Consider the following 23,183-nt stretch of genomic DNA (forward strand, 5'->3'; position numbering starts at 1 on the left):
TGATTAACCTCGTAATTGTGTCCAATTTAACATTTATACCAGATATATGTACTGCAATTAAGCTAATGAGGTCTATCTGCACCTCCCATTTATCAGACTCGAAATTTAGAGCCCTTGTTGCTTGGTCCAGTGCGCTTAGTAAGGATTTGCTCCATGGGGAGGTTGGTATTTCCTGGGTTGGTTTCCCTGGTGTCACAGACTGTGACTCAATCCTATTTACCGATGAAATTGTTATAGGATGTGACGGGCATATAGATTTGGTTTCTATTTGGAAGCTTCCTTCTTTTGACTTTTCCCCTGTTCTGGTATTTCTAGGAGTCTCGTTTAGGGGAGTAGAGGCTACCCTCCCTTCTCCACCTGATTTTCATTCCTTTGAGGAGGTATTTAATGGGAGTTTCCCTTGCTTACATGAGAAGGTTGTATCCGGTTTTATTTCCAAATTTTGAAGGAGATTGCGGAGGAAAAAGAGAAGGAGCAAGTCCAAGCTTCATCCGTATTGGCTACCTGGCTTCCAGGATTTTTGGGCAGATCTTCAGTTGCAATATTCTTATTATTTGTTTGTGGGGTTCTTACTGTATTGTAGTTATTTCTCGGGGGGATTAGTTCATATAGAATTGTGCTATTGCAGTTGACTTCCTGCTTGCTGCAATTATTCCCCGTGGGCTTGGTTCTCTATTAGAACTTTGCTTTGAGCTGCCTTGGGGGAAATCAAACTCTTTTTAATGCAGATGGACATGTCCTGTTGTTCTGACAGATTTGTTTGGCATTATGGGACTGATCAGACCTGGTATCTCTTTTGCTGAAGCATAGATTGCGGCCATTGGGTCCTTTAGGAAGAAGAATTTCTGCATTCCATTTTTATTGCCAAAATTGAAGAGTGTAGATTCTGGTGTTGGTCCTGCAACTAGCTTTTCACTCGACTCCGGTATCTTCCTTTTTTTTACTTGAAGGAGGTGTTTGAGCCATTAAGGCGGTATTTTTATTTTTATTTTTCGTTGTTGCCGCCGGCGGATTTTTCCTGATCTCATCTTCCTGGTTTATATATTTTTTGTATTTGTTATCTCTTCTTTAAATAGTTTTTTTTGGGTAGTATACTTGAGGGTCTTTATATCCTCAACTTCGAGTTGCATTGCTGTACTGTTGCCGTTTCTGACCGACCTTTCTGTCGTTCTCTGGAGCCCAGCTCGGACTTTAAACTAGAGCTGGTGTTTTTTTTTTTTTTTTTATTTGTTTTTTTATTTTTAACACAAGAGGAAAGTTTACATATCGGGTGACAGTTGACAAAATATATTACAGCCGCGGATGAGTAGATGGGTTGAGGAAATACATTACGGCCAAAATCATCAGCAAGATATCAATAACAGCTTAGAGCTGCGGCCAAACAATACAATACAGATGACCATAAGCAAACCCCATCAGTACCCGCCCACCAGGAATAAAGGATATGCGATATAGATAGACGACACCCAGATATGAGGAACAAAAAAGATCAGGAGAATACGCCACATCTCTTGTGAAGAGGGAAAAGGGAAATAGAAAGGTCATAGAAAAAAATAAAGGAAAAACAAAAAAAAAAACCCTCAACCCCCCACCCTGCACCCCTGCAGATGGCTACGACCTAACCCCACTAGCAGTGTGCCTGTCGCCCCCTAAACTACACCCAAGGAAGGGAAAAGCTGGAGGAGGAGAGTGGTACAAAACGATTCGGGCTCCCGGACTCCCTTCCCCCCCGCCAAAAGCAGACATCCCCTACCGTGGCGTTAGGCAGAACAGTCATCATCCTAACCGACTCAGCACTCGTTAAAAAACTTTGGAATATGAAGAACATCGAAAACGCATGAACATTAAACTACAGACTATCATTGAAATTAATATATTGAACCACTAACATTATGTTTGACATCATTTAAATATTTTGTATATCCTTAAGGTGGCACCGGGGAACAGCTATCTCGAAAGCGGCGTAATGATGTAACACCTGAGGGTAGGGCGGGGCAAAGATGAGTGGCTGAAGGGGGTTGGATTAGGTCTGACGTAAGTGGAGTTTCCGAATTCAGTGAGGATAGTCAGGTGGGCGGGAACAAGGTGTTTTAAATACGAGTCGAAACTAGAGAGGACAAGAACAGCATTTGAGAGAGAAGATTTAGAACGCGATGTTCGTAGCAGAGAAAGGTACGTTAATTCACCGCTAGCCATCGGCCAAACACATGTAATCGTCACTTGAAATTGTTAAGTATAGAGTGTATAATCTAAGAAACCGCTTCAGTAATGGGCACTTTTCTTTTGCTTATAGAGGGAAAACGCTGACTATGGGAGGGACAACCATACATGCAACGGGGTATTGACAACAGCTCGACAATGTATATTGGCATGTGGATACAAGTTTAAAGATGTTAATGGCAACATATTTGATTTTAACTTCACAGATATGAACCCCTGACGAAGGGCCATAACGGCTTGAAATGCATTGGGTTAACACTATCATATACTTTTGGAGCAAGGGATTTTACATGCTGTATCCAAAGGCGATTGTGCAGTATACATGCATTTGAAAATTGAAATTACCTTGCCTTGCACATATCAACAAACGAACAATAAACTTTAAAAATATGGAAAAGAAGAAAAAAATGGATTGTGGATTAATTGGTTTAGGTTACTAACCGATATGGTGTGATGCATCCTGGGACTGATAGTACTTCGTATATCAGTGTCTCGTTTTGGTTAAGCAGATTAGAACAGATCAATAAACAAATCAATAGGGGAGCCACAGACAGGAGAAAAGGACCATCCCGCCCGGCCCCCGGCACTACAGAGGCAGCAAAACCCTTTTCGAGCACGGAAGTAACACCAAACCCAGACAATCAGAAACCCATCTGGCCCTCGCACCCACAGACACAACCCAGCAGAGCCAAAAGAACGTCATTGCACCGAATTCAAGTCAAAGTCAGCCCTGGCCCACACGATCCATTACACAGACCCCATCCATCATAACCAGGTCGCTACGATTCTTCATGCGAGCCCCAGCCAGTCGAACCACCATCACAGTAAGAATATCCAGAAATAGAATAGTGTCAAAGTCAACACGAAAGGAGTGATACCAGGAGAGACAGTCACAAAGTCGAAATGTCAAACCAAATTCACTGCCCACCAGCAATAAGTCAGCAAAGCGTTTTTGATCATTCAGAAAGAAAAGAGGCGAGGCATTAATCCGACATTCACTGGAGAAGTCACACTGGAGTACAGTAACAGTCACATCCAGCTCGGGCGATATCGGCTCGGGGCAAACCGCACAGCCAGTACTTTCAATCTCGTTCGCCGCCATCCTAGGGTCGCAAAAAATTTCAAAGGCCGATTCCAACACAGGGCCCTCGGTAGCGATCGGAACTCGCTCCGTGGGTGAGGTATCTTGACTCACAACTGACAAATGGTCGGAGTCCGGTCTCTGGCAATTATGATCAACCGTTACCCCCAACTTCTGGACGGTGGCGGTGATGCAGTCGTGGAGCTCCCAAATGGCGGCCATTACCGTGCGTAGCGATGGTGTACTGTCAGCCCGCTCCATCGCCCCTCAGTGAGCGACCGGGCGGGTAACCGAACCCCGGAGGTCGACTGCTCCGGGGCACCAGGCAAAGGCAATACAGCTGACAACTGTTAGCACTTCAAAAGCACAGTCTCAGCACCGTCGCCGCCAGCGAGGAACCAAGCCCATCAACCCCGGGAGCTCAACGGGGCCTCCGGGCGGCGAATCCCCAACCAAAAACAGTTTTTAAAGCGAGCCGCCGGAGTTACAGGATAAAGCTGCCACCTGACACCATCCAAAACGTAAAGGAAAAAACGCCACTTCGGGAGACCGGAGCCACCCAAGTCCCGCGGCCGATGTTGTTCAACTTCAACCCGGCTGGGTTAGAACTCGAGGCCCCGGCTTCAACTCCGGGTTAGGCCGAGAATGGCGCACGGCGTATTTTCCTCATTTGAGCAGCCAGAAATTCCGGGATTGCACCTTTAGAGTCAGGCGCACTTCAGCTGCACGGGAGTTCGGCGGGAAGGCAGGACAAAAGGCAGGATGTATGAGCCTCCGGCGGAGGTCGGCGGAGCCGGGAGCTTACGCGGCCATCTTGGTTGCTAGCGTAGCTCCTCCTCCAGAGCTGGTGTTTTAAGATAATCCTCTTTTACTTTTCTCGTGGCTACAGCGTCTTTTGTGCAACTAGAATACCTGGAATTGCTTGAAGCAGATGAAAAAGCAAAAGAAGCTGAGCTGAGTAACTAAGCTCAAAGTTTTCCAGTGCCTCCCAAGATCGGCCGCAGTTAAGGAGTGCTGGTAATGAAGACATTTGAGTGGGGAAGAGGAATGAAGGAATGAACATGTGACTGGTGAACAGCAAGCTGTGAACTGGGCTGGATGGCTGGCAGCTGGACTGGAGAAGGGCCTAGCGGGTGGGGACTGGAGGGCGAGGAGCACCAACAAGGAGGAAAACTGGAAAGAACTGAGAGCAGGGCATTCTAACAAACCGCTAGCCGCTCCCAACCTAGTTGGGCTGCTTCTGCGGACTCGCTGGGCTCTCACTCAGCAGCCGCCAACAGTGGCAGCCGCGCTCTCTTGTTTGCTGTAACTACTTCTCCCTTGCTTGCTCTTACCTGGTCTCTCCGTTTCTTCTCCACTAGTGACTCAGTTCCTCAATTGTCCCAGCAACCTAAAAGTACCCTGCCGCCGACCAGCCGATCAACTGTTGCACCCTAGTTGGCTGGTAGCTGGAGACTGATATGAGCAATCCTCTCTTCCGCCTTCTCCTTGCAGGATGCTGGGGTGCCAAGGTGTTGAATAATTTGCGAGGGCGTACAATTTGATCACTAACCTAGGGTCTCTACTCTCGCTCCTCTTGTGCCCGGTCTTTTTCTGATTCCCCTGCTCCGCTGTGCCAGATGCGCCTAATAATCCTGTGCGTCCGTGGTCTTGGCACTGTTCGGTACTGGTGGGACCTGAACCCTGGGACCTTGACTATGAACAACTGTGCCCCTGCACTAACACAAAAGCGTACAATACCAAAATTTGTATATGATTGTAACATACAATAGTGACATATAGCGCATCAATCTAAACAGTTGGTGGAGATACGTAATTCAATGAAAGTTCATCTATTGAGACGGGTAAGTCAATCAATAGTCTGTATTGGGTGTGTCCATTTTCTGTTTATTGTTCCGTTTCAAAAAAGCCAACACGTGTTTCATCGCAAGGAACAAATGCGAATCTTCAGGGCTGGAGAATGGCTTTATGGACAGGATGTGCTGATATGGAGTGGACACAAGAAAGCGCGCGAAAGGACCGGTCAGGGCGTGGACTTAGTAATAGGCAGGTTGAGTAGAAACCGGGAGGAGCGAGGTCCTTGTGGTTGCAGGGCGGGTGCGCTCGTGAACCACAAAGTGCCTTGTCCTGGCGGACGTAATTCCCCCTCTTCGAGTTTCCCGGCGCCGTGTTTCGGCCGGTCCTTTCGCGCGCTTTCTTGTGTCCACTCCATATCAGCACATCCTGTCCATAAAGCCATTCTCCAGCCCTGAAGATTCGCATTTGTTCCTTGCGATGAAACACGTGTTGGCTTTTTTGAAACGGAACAATAAACAGAAAATGGACACACCCAATACAGACTATTGATTGACTTACCCGTCTCAATAGATGAACTTTCATTGAATTACGTATCTCCACCAACTGTTTAGATTGATGCGCTATATGTCACTATTGTATGTTACAATCATATACAAATTTTGGTATTGTACGCTTTTGTGTTAGTGCAGGGGCACAGTTGTTCATATTCATTGTTGACCAGTTTCTGGCCTTTCTGAGTGGTTGTGAGGTATTACCACTCGCCCTATTGCCTACACCTGTTTTACTCTTGCTTGTCACTGTTTAGCGGTTAACAAGGCGTGCGCCCTGAAGTTCTGGTATTCCCAAAAAGACCTCAGCAGGTGCCCTGGGACCTTGACCTTTGGGTTTTTTGTTAGGTTCAGTCAGCCTGCTCCTCCCGCCGGCAGGGGGGGGGGCGATGTTCAATTTAATAATACTGCTGGCCACGCCCGGCCCTGGCTGAATTAGCGGGAGCCACAGGAGGGCCGAAGTACATTTGCCCAGAAACAGCAGGAGGCCCAAGCAGCAATGCGGCCCCCTCCTCACTCACACTGGCCGCTTGCCGGAATGAAGGGTGCAGGCTGAACTAAAGCTGCGGGAGGCCGCGGGGGCCGTGAAGCCGCAGGCCGAGATGAAGGTAAAGTCCGCAAAGATGTAATATAGAGCAGCAAGGGGAAAGGCAGCGTCCTCCTCCTCGCTCTGCAGAAGGCGATAAAGGGTTCAGTCTGCACTGAAGCCGTGGGGGCCGTGAAGCCGCAGGCCCAGATGCAAGGTGCCGAGATGAAGGGTGCAGTCTGCACTGACACCGCGGGGGCCGCAGGCGGGGGCCGTGGGGGCTGTGGAGCCGCGGGCCGCAGGCCGAGATAAAAGGCGCAGCCCGCAAAGATGTAATAAAAAGCTATGGGGGGAAAAGCAGCGTCCTTCTCTTCGCTCTGCAGCTGGCGAATGGTCTGGCGGTCTGGCGGAAAACCTGGACAAGACAGCCTCTGATGAATAGATTGGTGGATGGGCCCCGAGGCGGATGTGAGATGAGGAAAAACACGTCTTCCAATTGGAGCTTGTGTACCGCCTAAATTGCATTGTCTTACCTTGCATTACCATAATGTGTTTGCCCTCTCTGTACCTGAGCCACCAGTAAAGCATCTCAAGACAGAATGAGAGACAGAATGATAGTGCTGGATCTGAAGGGGGATGGGGATGGGTTTTTGTTCGTCCTTCTATGATTTTTTTTCCTACTGCAATAGTAACATCTCTAGACAAGAACAGTTGTTGACCCAATGAGAAGGCTAAGGACTGTTCAGCTCATAAGAAAAACAAATAGAAAGGTATCTACCTAAGCAAAAATTAAATCAATGTGAAGGCAAAAAGCTCCACTAGAACTATAGATCTTTTAAGAAACTAGAGGAAGCGAGTTGTCTCGTGGCATAGCTGACATTCTTCTCGAATTCTGAAAACGTCAGTGCATAGTACAGTGTACGTTGGAGTATGCGATTTGTATTTAAAATAGTGGAAAACAGTGGTGTTTTTAGCCAAATGTACTGTGCATCAATCTTCGCTATTGAATGCACTGTTTTAAATAAACAATTACGAAAGATTAGAAAATGTTAACATCAGCAGTTAGCATTTTTTCAAATGAGTAAGTATTCTACGGACCTTGGATGTGCATCGAGATAGTCTACTGTCAATGTATTTTGAGAAACTATCTTTGACAGGGAACTAGAAGTGCAGGTAAGCAATCCTTCTGACTGGTGGTAACTGCCCAAGCAAAACCTTATACTTAGGGTACATATGCATGTACAACAGGCACACATACCATTCAAGTGCGTATTTCTCAATTATTTAGCACACTGCAAAAACACACCATATATCTTGTGCCAATGTTATTTGTACTGAGGTGTACTAATAACCATTAATAATGCATTGGCCTAAGTAGTCCTCAATATTAAACATGGGGATTTATTTTGTTCAGTAAATTTTATAAAAATTTGACAAACGGAAACTTGCATAAGAGAATATGTTTTCTCTGCTTTCATATACTCTCTGGAAATTATTTTACTAGGGTAGTGTGTCTGACACGATTCACCAAAAAGTATAGAACATAGCTTAGAAACCAAGTGAAAAATACTACAACATGTATTTACACAATCCTGTGCCAAAAGAGTTTATTTGAAGTGGACATTCAGGGAAAATAATACATACATACATTGCCCTTCAAATTAGAAGAATACAGACAGTTTATTTCCATTTAGAGGATGTCTTCAAAATATTGTGCTGCTTGCTTAACTGGAAGGAACGTACTTCTTCCAGATTTATAACCTTCCACCAAAAAGAGGTGCTGAGCGAAGAAATCGGTGAGTTAGACAGAAGAACTAAAGAAGCTACTGCACCCAAACCATCATAACTGGAACAAGTTAATGTAAAGTCCTTCAGAAGCCAAAGAGTCAAGTCTAGGAGCTGAAAAGAAAAAGAGTGAAAAGAAAAAATAAGTTCCATTCTTTTCCACACAACTATGCTACCACCCATTTCCCTACCACTCTATGACATTTGCATGCATTGTTTGTCATATGAACGAACATATGTAGAAGTAACTCTCCGTCACATATTGATTGAAAATTGGTAATAGTACCACTATATATATATAGATTTAAGGTCGCACTCCGTTGCAGTTCAGTGAGCAACCCTTTAGTTTATTAAGCATGCAGCTTCTCCCCCAGTTCATAATTCCTCAGGCCTTACGCGTTTCAAAGGTTTTGTCCTTATCTTCAGAGGCCACACATGCAGAAAGTAATTTCTCGATGCTACAAACACTGCTGCTTGGTTTTAACCCCTCTAATGAGCCTCCGGTGTGCTCGTGATGTCACTTATTTCCAAAATGCAGGCTGGGTGATGTAGTTTATTTTTGTCGTTTTTCATCCCCCCAGTGGGTTTCTAACTGCATGAGCTTTTCAGGCAAAGGTATTTTCCAAGCCCTCCAGTGAAACAGCTTTCTCAGTGTTATAATGTTTGAATTCATTATAAAGCATATCAGATTGGTTCAGTGTCAAATGATATTACAAATCAAAATAAAATAAAAAAGAGACAATTCATACAGTGTAAACATAAAACTGCTCAATGTGGCCTCCATCCTATAGTAGGTAAACCCGATGCATCTATGATATACTTTACAACACAAAAGTAAAGTCCACATTTGTAAAGCGCACAATCACCCGTAAGGGTCTCTAGGCGCTGGGGGCCGTCGGGAAGATTAAGCGAGTTATTGGCCAGAGTCACATGGTGCTGGGCTACCCTGCCGCCGGAGCCGGGGATCGAACCGTGGTCCCCAGATTCCAGCGTCAGTCGCCCTGGCCGCGGCGCCACACCTCTCCACAAATAGAATTGTATTCAATATTTAGTGTTAACGCACGATGTTAGATTTCAAAGTTGCATCAAATTTACAAATTTGATTTAATGTCTTTAGATACGTAAGGCATTGATTACAACATATTGATAAGCTAATTCCCTATTTCCCATTTACTCCAAAAAAGCATGCATTTATGCCACAAAATGGTACCGTTAAGTCTCCTCTCTCTCAATGATTGTAGAATACATAATTGTAAAAGTACTATTCACATTCTCTCCATTTTAAAGTGTTATCTGCATGAGCATCTTACCCATAGATCCCCAATTGAGCCCATAATAAGCGGTTTAAGGGGAATGAGGGACACTTGTATAAATGTATCATGGCCACATCACACATGCACTGTATGCACCATTAATAAATTATACCCAGGACTGTGCTATTCCTCACATCATTTTTCATGAGCGTGTCCATACCACAGTCAGACCTATGTTCGGCATTCTTGAAAGGTACCTAGGGCCTCATTTATGAGGACGTGCGTAATTTTTACGCCGCCGGTGCTTCACTTTTTGTGACGCACCAGCAGCGTAAAAAATGGGCCTTGTTGCACCATATTTACAAAATGACGCAGCTAGGTAGATGCGTCACTTTGTAAACCCCTGTGCTACATTATACCTACGCCAAGTAAAATGTATGCAGGGGGGGGGGGCGTTCTGATGCAAGAAAGGGTCATAGAAGTGACGCAGTGAATTCTATAAGATTTCACTGCGCCACTTCTAGGACACAAATGCATCAATTTCTTACGCCTGCCTCACAGCAGGCGTGAGACTGACGCAGGCCCTTTCACATGGGGCTTGCCCCATGTGAAAGGACACATTGATGGAGTTGCGTCCCTTTTGTGACACAATCTAGCAATGTGTCACTTTTGCGCCATACTGATACGTCAGAAATACTGACGTATCTGTAACTCCTTGCGCCAAAATGTGTCATACTGTAAATATGACGCATCATTGGTGTCGCAAGGAGGGCGCAGTGAAAAAGTGACGTATCGCTGTTTTCACGCAGCAATGCGTCACTTTTCATAAATGAGGCCCCTAGTCTTTTGTTCTGATAATTCAGCTCCAATATTGCCTAGAGTACTTAAAGTACCAGGGTTTATTCCTCTGAAAAGCATCCAGGTAGAATAAATACTCTTTATCATCCTTCATTTAGCCTTGTATGGGCATATACGTGGCATCTTATTACCTTTTATCTCTCTATTATGAATATCAAAATTTGGCAAGACCCACATTATCACAATTCAATGTGTACAATATTTAGCAAAGGACAAGAAAAGGACAAATCCAGAGAAATAAAAAGAACCTGGGAAAGGAGTTAGGGTAAATTTAAGATGAAATGACTGCACTGGGTATTAAAGGTAAAATCAGAATCGCAGTCAAAGACAAGCAACTCTGTAGGTAGTTATAGTTAGGACCTAGTTTCCATAGGAAAAGCATTATTTGAATCCCATAACTTTCGCGTTGTTTGATCAATTTTCATGATATTTACCAAACTAGTGGGCCGATTATGATCGCGGACGGACTTGAGTCCGTCCGCCACCTCAGAGTAGGAGGGAACGTTCGCAAGGGCTGCGGCGTTCCCTCCGAGCAGATTAGGATATGACCGCCAGGGTCACATCCTCTATCGTTAACATTGCGGCGGGTGCAGCTTCAAGCTGCACCCGCCGCAAGGTTAAAATGCATGCATCGCAGTGCCTGCTGCTTTGTGCACACAAATGCAGGGGGGTACCATAGGTACCCCCCATGTGCACCCCCCACCCTCCCTTCACCCAGGGGGCCCACAACGGGCCCCTGAAGTGAAAGTCCGTATGCAGTGCTTAATTTGTGCCGGTGCTTTCCGGTGCTTAGCACCGGCACTTATCTGTCAGGGCCGGGTCTACACAGGATATCATCTGCTGCCTGCTCACTGACTTCACTTCACACAAGTGGAGGAGTGTAGCTCAATTGGTTAGAGCGGCAGACCCTGATGCAGAGTTCTGGCCAGGGACCAGGGTTTGATTCCCGCCCCGACAGGGTCTCGGGCTCAATTTCCTTGGACCTGTTAATTCTCGCCTCGGTGCCTATTCTAATCAAGGGCCCCACGCTGCAACTCTGGGCAATAGCTTGCTTAGCCTCCACACCGGCCCCAACAGCGCTAAGGATGCCTGGCTTCACCCTGGGGGTGCCCAGGAGTGGACACTTCACAGGGAAAGCCAGGAGGGGTTCCACAGCGGTATGAGTATCAGCGCCAGGAAGCCGAATAGGCGACACCGCAAGGTGACCGTCTGGTGACAGTGCGCTCTATAAGTACCATGACAAGTCTTCCCAGTGTCGGCAAAGAGCTGATAAGCGTTCAGCTATCTTGGGACACTGTCCTCATGGGGAGCAGGTTGGGGTGGGAGTCCCGTCCACCAGCAACCTGACGCAGACATCCGTACACTGCTCCGAGACGTGCTGCCAGCAGCTGCTTGCTGGGCTCAGTTTAAGTTAGGTTAGGTCATAAATAGTTAAAGATTTCTGCTCTCTCAGCTCTGGACAGGCTGGGAGAGCAATGTAACAAATCTGCCCAGCCAGGCTACCGCATATATTCCTGCGGCGCTGCGCGATGACACACTGCTACAATGTTTAATTGACATTATTGCAATTCCCCCCGTGGTGCAGCTCTGGCTGTCACCGTGATGTCACGGGCCCCCGTCAGGTTGTGTGCTTGTACTTGCTGGCGCCATGCTGGGCCGTCGTCACATCCTGTCTATCTGAGTGGGGAGTTCAGTTTTTCAGTTTGTTTAAGGAGGGAGATGGCTGGTTGCTAAATTTGCCGCCCTCAAACCATTCATGACTTTCGCAGCTTCCTGCTGCAGCTCGCAGCAGCCCGAGCCTGGCTACAGTGTGCTGTCACTTTCTGCACCCTGCCAAATTCAAGTCTTGCCGCAGCCGAGAGACGCAGAGGAAGTAGTCAGTGGCCCGCTGCACCAGTTGTTGCAGGACAGTGTGTCATTGGACGGTCCCGCTCGGCTCTGGACTCATTGAACAGCCTGGACGACTCTCATCTCAATTAGGGAACGTGAGTGATAAAAACCCGAACTTTTGCATTTACTTTCATTTCCCGTTTTTTTGTGCTAAATGTCAATACAGAGACTTTTAAATACTTCCTGCCAGATTCATGTATAGTAACCGAGGGAAAAAATTATCTACTCTGAATCCCCACAGAGGTCTGGCAGAGACGGGCAGGGGTCATAGCGAGAGCTGGTTTCACTGCTCCCCTCTCGCCCGGGCCCTCCTGCAACCAGCAGCACACGGTCCATTAAGCCAGCCTTTGCAGAGGTGAGCAGCCCTGGAATTTCCGCTCGCATCCTCAAATTAAGTGAGTGCCTCTAAAGTAATCTCTTGCTGTATTTCCAAGAGATACGTGTATTTTATATGGGGTGCTTATGTTGTTTCACACTCGTGAGCAGACCTCTGATGCACGACAGGGGACTGAGTGTTTACCTCCCCACCAACATACAGACGGCTCGTAATAGCTGGGGGCACGTCTTTGTAAAAAAGGTCTCATTAACCCCACATCGCCGTCTGGAAATCTGCCTATTTTTAGAGTCTGCCTTTGATTGACAGCAGAGTCCCCAGTGTGTGAAAGAGCACGGATGGGTACGAATCCTGCCAGAGTGTTCGGCAGCACCTACTTGAGTGACGAACGGTGACTAATGTAAATATACCCATAAAAACTCTTATTCGCCAATCAGGTCACCCGATGACCTGGGATCACTACTACTTTACCCTGACCTACTCACTGCTTGTGGGGCATTCTCGGGCTGCTTGAAAACACAAGAGGGAAGATTCGGAGAGATAGAAGGGAAGAGAGGAAAAGGGAATGTTGGGAAATTTTGATGTTCTTTTAACAATATATCATCTTATGTTTACTTTGAAGTGCTGGAGGGGAAAAGAAGTGTAAGGGAGTGTAGGGAAGAGAGAGGAATGTTCTGGAATATTTGGTAATGAGACATAGGGGTGGCGCCCTAGGTGGCTTTTTCACATTGCCTTTCCTGCACTGCCTAAGGATGATTCAGTATGCAGAATTGTATATATAAGTGTAGCAGTAATTGTGAACACACCCTACGTCAGATGTCAGTTTCGACAAGGGGCCAGAAGAGATATTTGCAGGGCACAAGTCCTAAAAAAAGAAGTGGGGGGACTCTCCAAGGTAGGCGTGGTCACAGGAAGTGACATCACGACAGGAAGTGACATCACAACAGGAAGTGACATCACAACAGGAAGTGGCATCACAGCAGGAAGTGACATCACATGTAAGGCAGATCTATCATTTGCATATAATGCAAGATTTAACAATTGAAGCTGCTTGGTACTTAAGCCTGTGACTTAAGGTCCCTGCATGGAGGAATTAGCAGCCCAAATGTGGATGAAGTTTGGCGAAGGTGACATGAACACATTTTCAAAACGCTACAGGAAAGTTTGACTGCAAGATTTAGTATACATTACAGGTTCCCAGAGAGGCTGCTTCCCACACTCGATAATGACTATTACACACAGTAGGGCTCCATATTCACGTTATTCTATTGATGAGTGTTATATGTTATCTCCCCACCTATTGTAAACTAGCGACTCTGTATTAAATAGTTTTGTCCCAGCTGCCTCTCTCTAGCTGTGGCTAGATTTATTTATTTTATTTATAAAGTTTTATATAGCGCGAACTTGATCCCGAAGGATATCAGAACGCTTTACAATTTGCAGCAAAGGTAACAAATCAGAACATTAGTCTAACATTGGGAATCTTGGCTGAAGACAATGGAGCTGCCGGGGCATTAGCTTGGGTCAATGCCTAAATTTTAGATATATTAACTGGCCATTGTATTTATTTTAGCAGATTTATTTATTTCTATTTATTTTAGGAAATGTATTTAGTTTTGGTATATTTTAGTTTGACTTATTTGCCTTAATTTACTTCAGTGCAACAAAATATAAACATTGCTTTACTTTGTATTAATACTGTTTATTTTTGTGATAGTTCCTAAAAAAAGGGCCGATTATGACTCATGCATTGTAATGGTTGTTTCCCCCTTTACAGAGACTACTTACTATAAAATCGGGGTGGGCCTAGCTCATGATGTCATTTTGTGGGGACCCCTTGAAGAAAGCGGGCAGAACCTTTGCAAAACTTTGTGCCCCCCTATCCAGTAGTGCAATTATCCAAACACTGACAGGATTGAGCCTAAATTAAAAATATACTGACATACGTAATGCCAAGTCAGACGTCATCATGGAGTCATGTTTAAATGAACAATCCAGCACCATCCTACACCTCCCCATTCCACAAAATTATACAATTCAGACCAACAACACAAACTAGAAGGGGGCGTTGCTGTCATCATTAAACATTCCATGTGGAAACAGCGACACACGGAAGAACACACAAGGGTACACCATCATACTACTTACATTTTGTAGCCTGGTGTCAATTGTTCAATGCAGGGCGTAATTTGTGCCAGTGCTTAGCGCCGGCACTTAATTGGCAGGGCCGGGTCTAGTGGGACTCTGATTCTACACGCACGAGGCGCACAGTGCATGTAAAATGTTTTCATTTAACTTACAGCACACTTGCTAGTACTAATACTTAATTAACTCCTCAAGTCTCGTGCAGCCGCATCGCATTGTGTTTAGTTTTTCACATCTCAGTTTACCCTTAATTGTTCACGATCACTTGAATAATGAAATATTCTGAGTGGGAGAGCTCTTTGGCAGCACTCTGCCAGGTTTCTCTCTCGTCACTCTCATGCTGCTGTGTTAAAGAGCCTTGGTTCTACCGCACAAAGAATTAGGGTGACCAACTGGCATTGGTGCAAATTCAGGACGGTGAGTGTAAAAATTCAGGACAAAGGGTCAAAATTCAGGACACAAATTCAGGACAGGAGGTCAAAATTCAGGACAAAACTTTAGGACAATAGGTACGTTTTACAGACACATCAGAGGTTGTGCAATAGTATATAAGTAAGCCCAGCCATTTCCAAAAGTATTCAACCATTTGCAAACCTATCCATCATGTATCCTTCCCCATCCACCCATCCCATCCATCTATCCTGCCCTTCATCCATCCATCCTTCCCCTCCATCCATCCATCCATCCTTCCCCCTCATCCATTTATCCTTCCCCTCATCCATTTATCCTTCCCCTCATCCATCCTTCCCCTCCATCCCTCATCCTTCCCCTCATCCATCTTTCCCCTCATCAATCATCCAGCTACCCTTCCACCCATACATCCAGCTATTTACATTTTCTCTCCATCCTTCCCCTCACTCATCAATCCATCTATCCTCTCTCATTATCCATTTATTCAATCTTTCATTCATCCATTCACCCTTTCACTAATTCATCCAGCCATTCACACATCCCTTCACTTACTCACTCGCCCACCTTTCCATATTAATTTGAGCTGAGCCCTTTTGAGAAGAGGCCCATCAAGAACTTCACCCTCGCTGCAGGGGCCGTTCCAGGACTGGGACAGAAGCCACCCAGGGCGGAGACAGGATCCACCACAGGGGGGGACAAGAGCCATCACAGGCGGGGGTGGACTGGAGCCACAACATGCGGGACAGGAGCCATCACAGGCGGGGGTGGACTGGAGCCACAACATGGGGGACAGGAGCCATCACAGGCGGGGGTGGACTGGAGCCACAACATGGGGGGACAGGAGCCATCACAGGCGGGGGTGGACTGGAGCCACAACATGGGGGGACAGGAGCATCACTGAGGGGAGGGCAGGAGCCATCACAGGAGAGGGAACAGGATCCACCAGGGTGGGCATGCAGTATTCTAGTATCATCTTGGGCTTCTCGCTCCCTCCTGCACAAGACAACGAGAAGACAGGCTCTATGTCCAAAATGCCATCCCCCACTGTGATGTACAGTACTTACAGGAGATACTCTAAGAGAACTGATTGAACTGATTGTCCTCCATACTTTGTTCATCAGTGTGGGTGCGATTGTGCCATTTCTTTATTGTATTACATTATGCATGTTTGAAGAACCGAGGTTTGCTTATAAATTAGGGACAGTAATTAAGCTCGGTGAAGAGAAGCAGGTGCTGCCTCGGTGTAATCAGGGGTGTAATCTGGCCGAGTCTAGGATGTTTGGGGCCCTGGGTAGAAATGGATGTGTGAGCCCCCCTCTAAATAGCAGATACAAGACGCATTCAGGGCTGTTTGCATGCGAATGGATGCCCTGCTCCTGAACCTGCAGCACCTCCCTCTGTCACCTTCACGCACCTCTTAACAGCTCATCAAGGGCTGGAGGTGTGACGGCTGCCATCCCGCTGTGCCTCTACAGTGCTGCTGCTGCTGGGGGTCGGAGCTTTCATACAGCCTCGGAGTCAAGAAGGGAGGTGGGGGCAAGCTGTGCCCGGTTCAAATTACGGAAATGCTTTATTTACTTTGTGCGCGCCGCGCTCCCGTTTTTTTAATGGTGGACGCGGTTTTGATTTAGCAGGGTGGACGGCGTCCACCCTGAAAAACCCTCGGAAATAAGTGGGGGGATGCCGTCCACCCGCGTGGTACCCCGACTCGTGCCCTGGATATTTGTAAAGCTTCTTCCCTGCCTTGTAATCCCACGACTGGACCACCTAACAGGTGGTCCACCGGAGGAATTATTAATTGCTGATGCTGAAGAGGACACAGAACGGCGCCAGCTGGGCCTCTCCCTGCCTGCAGAAACTAATTTAAGTGTTGCAGCGAACTATTGTATTGTTTTAGTTTAGAGGGGTGGGTGCTGTGGACTCGTTGACTCAGGTTGGCATGGATGGCAGCCGGGCTAAGATCACGCAATAATTGAAGTCATTAAGTGCCATTACCAGGCAGAATACAGAACTTCTCGCAGTGAAGACATGCTGCTTAGCTCCGGTGATGTCTGTGCTCAGGCACACACACACTTTCTGAAATTCAAGTTCACTTTTAAGTTGTTATAGGCTTCTCATATTTTATATTACGGTATATTGATTAGTATAGCGCACTAATCACCCAAGAAGGTATCCGGGTGCTTGGGCAGTTGTGTAGGTGTGAGGTACTCGAGGTGCTAATGTGAAGAGCCAGGGCTTCAGCTTCTTGCAGAACTCAAGAAGTGAGGAGGTGGCTCTGATGTGTTAAGACTTGTGGATGTGGGTAGACCCAATAATGGAGGTGGGTGGGGCCACTGAAGGAGGTGGGTGGGGCCGGGAGAAGTGGGTGTGGCCGGGGAAGTAGGTGTGGCCAACTAGAAAAATGTTAGCACCTGCACTTAATATTTTACAAATTAAGCACTGTCCGTATGCTTTTCCACAGCGGAAAAGCCGCCGCGGAAAAGCATGTCTTTAACACCATTCTAATATGGCTGGCGGTGTCTCATAGACACCGCCAGCCATGTTAGAGCTTTTCTGCTGCGGTCGGAAGGCGACCACAGCGGAAAAGTTGCGGACGGAATTCCAGACCCACCAGCCATCCTAATATGGCGGTGGTTCTTTGGAGGCTCCACAGCGGTTTTTCCGCATCCTCCGGGCCGGTGGTGGCTTCCGCAGGCCCGGAGGATGCGGAAAAACTGCAATCATAATTGGCCCCTAGGTTTTGAAGTAGATTCTATGTGTCATGGAAAGTTTGGGGTTGATCCGTGCAGTGGGGATTGAGAAATAAGGGTGCGCTTGTAATGTTAATTCCCATAGGAACCTGTTGAAGAACCTACAGCCCAAACTGCTGGACAGAATAACACCAACTTTGGCAAAAAGGTAGATGTTGTTGCACAGATTGTGTTTTTTTTATTTGGTGCAAATCTGTTCAGTACTTTTTGAGAAATTAAAATCGAACAATATAGTTATCTTTGGCTGCGGATATTTCACAGTGATTTTACAATGGTGATTGACATTTGGCGGTATGTCATGACGTCCATGCACCATTGGGAATGCTGTGATTGGCTGGGCTCAACCTGAACAAAAAATTCGCTCTGCCAGTTTATCGATTGGGCTGAAGATTTCTGTGAAAGGTAACATGAGGGTCAGGGTGAATGTACTCTGACCACATGTTTGAGAAATGGGGTTGCAAGTGACACAAGTTATGTGTCCAAAATTGTTTTTTAATCTTATGTGATATTCACATTTACACAGTGATCACCAGGACAGCCGCCGTGTACCATTGTGGGGATGTTGCAACTATTACAATATCACCGTGAATATTTGTAGAACAATAAAACACAAAGGATCTATATCTATATACACACCCTCACTCGTCACTTACAGACTCATGTACGCAATCACAAACTTACTCAGACACGTATACACCCATTCACATACCTACTCACACACTTATTCATCCAGTCACATACCCACTCAGATACTCATACACACACCCCCATATCCATTCAGTTACTCATGCACCCACTTACAGACTCGTTCGGAGAGTGACGCATTCATGTACAGACCCACTCAGAGACTCACGCACATACTTAGAGAAACACAGTGCAAGCCAATAGATAGAAGGTTATATGCTCAAGCTCAATTGTCAACAGTAAATAATAATAATAATAATAATAAAGAGCTTATAAAGCGCACAGTAACGCCATCACGGCGTGTCCCCGCGCTGAATGGAGCTACTCACAACCACCCACTACAGAACCCCTAGCCCTACAAGGTATAGAGTAGAGTTTTGAGCCTAGCCCGAAACACCGTCTCACTGCTCTCCAATCTCAGGGCAGGAGAAAGTTTGTTCCAGTGCTGAGCAGCTTGGAGCGAAAAAGATCGTCCGCCCATTCTGGCCTTCCGTACCCTTGGGACTGTCAGCAGCCCAATGCCCTCCGAGCGGAGGGCCCTTGGCGGTTCGTAGCGGCTGACTAAGTCCCTAAGATAGGCGGGCGACCTGCCCCAGACAATACGGTGACAGAAGAGGAGGCATTTGAACAGCACGCGTTTCTTCACTGGCAACCAGTGAAGCGCATCCAGTGCCTGCTGAGAATTTGCTCTCCTAGGTCTCCTTAACACCAGTCTGGCGGCAGCATTCTGGATGACTTGCAGGCAACCAAGGCTACCCTCGGTGGACCCAAGGAACAGAATGTTTCCATAGTCCAACCGAGAGGTCACCAGTGCCTGCGTCAACGTCCTTCTGGCCTCTAGGGGTAGCAGGTCTAAAGTTTTGTTTAGGGTCTTCAGTACCCCGAAACACTTGCCCACAAGACGCCTTATATGGCCCTCACAGGAGAGAGTGGGGTTAACCCATACTCCCAGGTTCTTAGCCTCCTCACAAGGTGTGGGAGTAGGACCAAGGCATGGAGGCCACCACTCGGCCGACCAGCTGTCACCCTTTCCCCCCACTACCAGAACCTCTGTCTTAGAGCCGTTGAGCTTTAGGCAGTGGGAGTCCATCCACTCAGCTACAAGTAACAAGTGGAACTTATTAGGGCTGCTACCAGGGATACAACTGACATCTATCTATCGTCATAAATAATGCAGTAAAACCACATCAACAGAATAAATACACTGTATCCCGAGCAAAGTCAAATTGTATACAAAACAGTATCAAATAAAGTATCCAATTCCAAAAGTAGGTGTCAGTCTTCTTCCTTAATATTCATTGCAGCATTTCTTTGATTGCTAGCCAACACGTGTTTCGTCTAATATTAGCAGTTTATGCATTTAGACTTCATCAGGGCTAGAATATGCAACAAAAGCAACAGTTACAAACTGAATATTTCAAAATTGGACATATTCAAAGAGTGATTCAGAGAGAACAAGATTATTCTAAAAATAATAATCATATCACCATAAGTGACAGGAGCATCCCATTGATAAAAACACCTATTTGTCAAAGCTAAGGATTCAATCAACAAACCTAATTAAATGCAACCTTTTTGAGTAACCAAAGAATCACTGAAAATGTTGTTATATATTATTAGAAAAGCGAAAAGAAGTGCAAGAATAGAGGTGCAAAAATAAATTCATCAAAACCACAAAAAAACCAAAATAAAATTAAAATTAAACAAAAGTTAGACAAAGAGCAATATCGCAAGTGTGGCCTATCAAGCCAAGTCCCTCGAAAACCCTCGATGAAGAACAGCGAGTAAAAAAAGATATTAGTCAAAAATGGGGCTCACCAGCAATTATATTTTTGAAACTGGCGACGCCACTGACTCTCAGTTCCAAGTGGCGCAATGAAATCGCTGTATAACAACATGAGTTGAGGAAATTATTTACCATAAGAAATCCAGTTTAACCCAGAGGTAACATAATATTTCAAAATATCTACCTCATCCCACTAGTGTAAAGACAAACCAAAACAAAACTCCAATACTCACTAGGTATGAAGTTATCAGTCAATTCAATGAAGAAGTAGCACCTTTGTTTATGGAATAGACGAAACCCTGGTCAGGGTAAAGTCTGGTCGCAACATCTAGAACAGAGCATTAATATTAGAACCTCTGCAATAAAATCAATTGTGGGACCTAATATCCGACAGTATTAAAGATTTAATAACCCAGCTCAACCTATTTATACATAACAAAGTCAGAACATATGTCAGTTATTTAAGGGAAGCATCTACAAAGAGGTATCTTATACTTCAAAGACACTTATAAAATAAACGGAAACCGTTAAGTAAAAACAAGGGTCACATATCAAAAAAGCGACGTATTTATGAACTACTATTAGCAGTTACAAGGGTTTTGAAAAGCTACCGACTTGAACGGCACTTACCAAGTAAGATTGCAAGTTTTCAACAGTGGTGGCAGCGCGAGTACGGCGTCTAGCACCCGCGCCATCTTTCGGTATGTATTAATAAGCAATCTCAAAAACTAAGGATGGACCAAATATTCCTCAGCCTTGGAGACCAATGCAAAATGGCGCCCAGAATTACGCGTCTTTACATGACATAATAAAACCTATTTGGCAATCGCAGTGAACCATAACAAATATTTAGCGTTCTATGTATTACATGGCATTTTGCCCCCTCAACATCTTATGATGTACGCAAATAAACGGTCAACAGAGTTAAAAAGGACCAATTAGTCACCGATTTGGGACATTCAAACATGGCGCCCAAAACAGCGCGTCTTTGTAATACATATCAAAAAACTTTATTCAGCACTCGTTATAAGCATACCAAGTCTATCGAATTATGTGTGTTGTCCCAATTTTGTCATAGACTCCAGGGATAATCTTCAAGGCGAACATTAATTGGGGAGTCACGATCATTTCACTTGGTCATAAATCACACTGGTTAGATCATAGTGCACCAAAAAGGAAATGATATAGGTGAAATCAAAGAATTATTAGTAGAATAAGATAGAGCAAGTGTTAAAGCATGCTGAGACCCATAAAGTAGAGAAAGATCATCATTATATGGATCAAAAATACATCGTTCAGCATGTTACATTATAATGGAACAGATAATCCTAATATACACGAACCAACTCGAACAATTCAAATAATTCCATCTAGGCACACAGTAATAGTAGAGCATCATATAGGTTAGCAGTGATCATATATTTTTTTCAGAATCAAGAGAAAATGAACAACAGCATTAGCAAGCAGGTAAATCTGCAATATATCGAATGAAAATAATACAGTCTGATTTCATAAAATATTTAATCCTAGAAAATATTGCAGTTCGTTGTCAAAATTCAAACCCTTCTCCACGGCCCGCAGGTTTAAAATCCAGCGAGCTTCCCTCTGTCTGAGTTTAAGTTCTCTGTTACCACCCCTCACATCTATCTGAATATTCTCTATACCATGGAATGTAAACGTGGGATGAACACCCTGTGATGCACATTCAGTGGCATGAGCAGCAATAGGATATCTTGTGTCTCGATTCTTCAGAGCCCTGAAGTGTTCTGATATCCGATCCCTAAGTCTCCTGATGGTACTTCCAATATAAATCAATTGGTATTTGCAGATCACAGCATACACTACATAAGTAGTGTTACAATCAATATGAGTAGTAATGTTGTAATGCGTGCCGTGGTGAAGGGTTTGAATTTTGATAACGAACTGCAATATTTTCTAGGATGAAATATTTTATGAAATCAGACTGTATTATTTTCATTCGATATATTGCAGATTTACCTGCTTGCTAATGCTGTTGTTCATTTTCTCTTGATTCTGAAAAATATATATGATCACTGCTAACCTATATGATGCTCTGCTATTACTGTGTGCCTAGATAGAATTATTCGAATTGTTCGAGTTGGTTCGTGTATATTAGGATTATCTGTTCCATTATAATGTAACATGCTGAACGATGTATTTTTGATCCATATAATGATGATCTTTCTCTACTTTATGGGTCTCAGCATGCTTTAACACTTGCTCTATCTTATTCTACTAATAATTCTTTAATTTCACCTATATCATTTCCTTTTTGGTGCACTGTGATCTAACCAGTGTGATTGATGACCAAGTGAAATGATCGTGACTCCCCAATTAATGTTCGCCTTGAAGATTATCCCTGGAGTCTATGACAAAATTGGGACAATACACATAATTGGATAGACTTGGTATGCTTATAACGAGTGCTGAATAAAGTTTTTTGATATGTATTACAAAGACGCGCTTGTTTTGGGCGCCATGTTTGAATGTCCTAAATCGGTGACTAATTGGTCCTTTTTAACTCTGTTGACCGTTTATTTGCGTACATCATAAGATGTTGTGGGGGCAAAATGCCATGTAATACATAGAACGCTAAATATTTGTTATGGTTCACTGCGATTGCCAAATAGGTTTTAATATGTCATGTAAAGACGCGTAATTCTGGACGCCATTTTGCATTGGTCTCTAAGGCTGAGGAATATTTGGTCCATCCTTAGTTTTTGGGATTGCTTATTTATACATACCGAAAGATGGCGCGGGTGCTAGACGCCGTACTCGTGCTGCCACCACTGTTGAAAACTTGCAACCTTACTTGGTAAGTGCCGTTCAAGTCGGTAGCTTTTCAAAACCCTTGTAACTGCTAATCGTAGTTCTTAAATACGTCGCTTTTTTGATATGTGACCCTCGTTTTTACTTAACGGTTTCCATTTATTTTATGAGTGTCTTTGAAGTATAAGATACCTCTTTGTAGAGGCTTCCCTTAAATAACTGAAATATGTTCTGACTTTGTTATGTATAAATAGGTTGAGCTGGGTTATTAAATCTTTAATACTGTCGGATATTAGGTACCACAATTGATTTTATTGCAGAGGTT

The 23,183-nt window shown here is 44.9% G+C and overlaps 1 protein-coding gene across 1 annotated transcript in view; it reads right to left on the reverse strand.

The window, feature by feature from the left end:
- Positions 1-7,770: 7,770 nt before the first annotated feature.
- Positions 7,771-23,183, reverse strand: part of LOC144769651 (IgGFc-binding protein-like) — a 1,105,637-nt gene continuing 1,090,224 nt past the window's right edge. The window contains exon 29 of the mRNA XM_078653826.1: positions 7,771-8,071. Coding sequence (XP_078509952.1) covers positions 8,065-8,071 — 7 coding nt within the window. The 3' untranslated portion in view covers positions 7,771-8,064. The remainder of the gene's footprint in view (positions 8,072-23,183) is intronic.

Source organism: Lissotriton helveticus, chromosome 7 (genome assembly GCF_964261635.1).
Source record: "Lissotriton helveticus chromosome 7, aLisHel1.1, whole genome shotgun sequence".
Taxonomy (NCBI): Eukaryota; Metazoa; Chordata; class Amphibia; order Caudata; family Salamandridae; genus Lissotriton; species Lissotriton helveticus.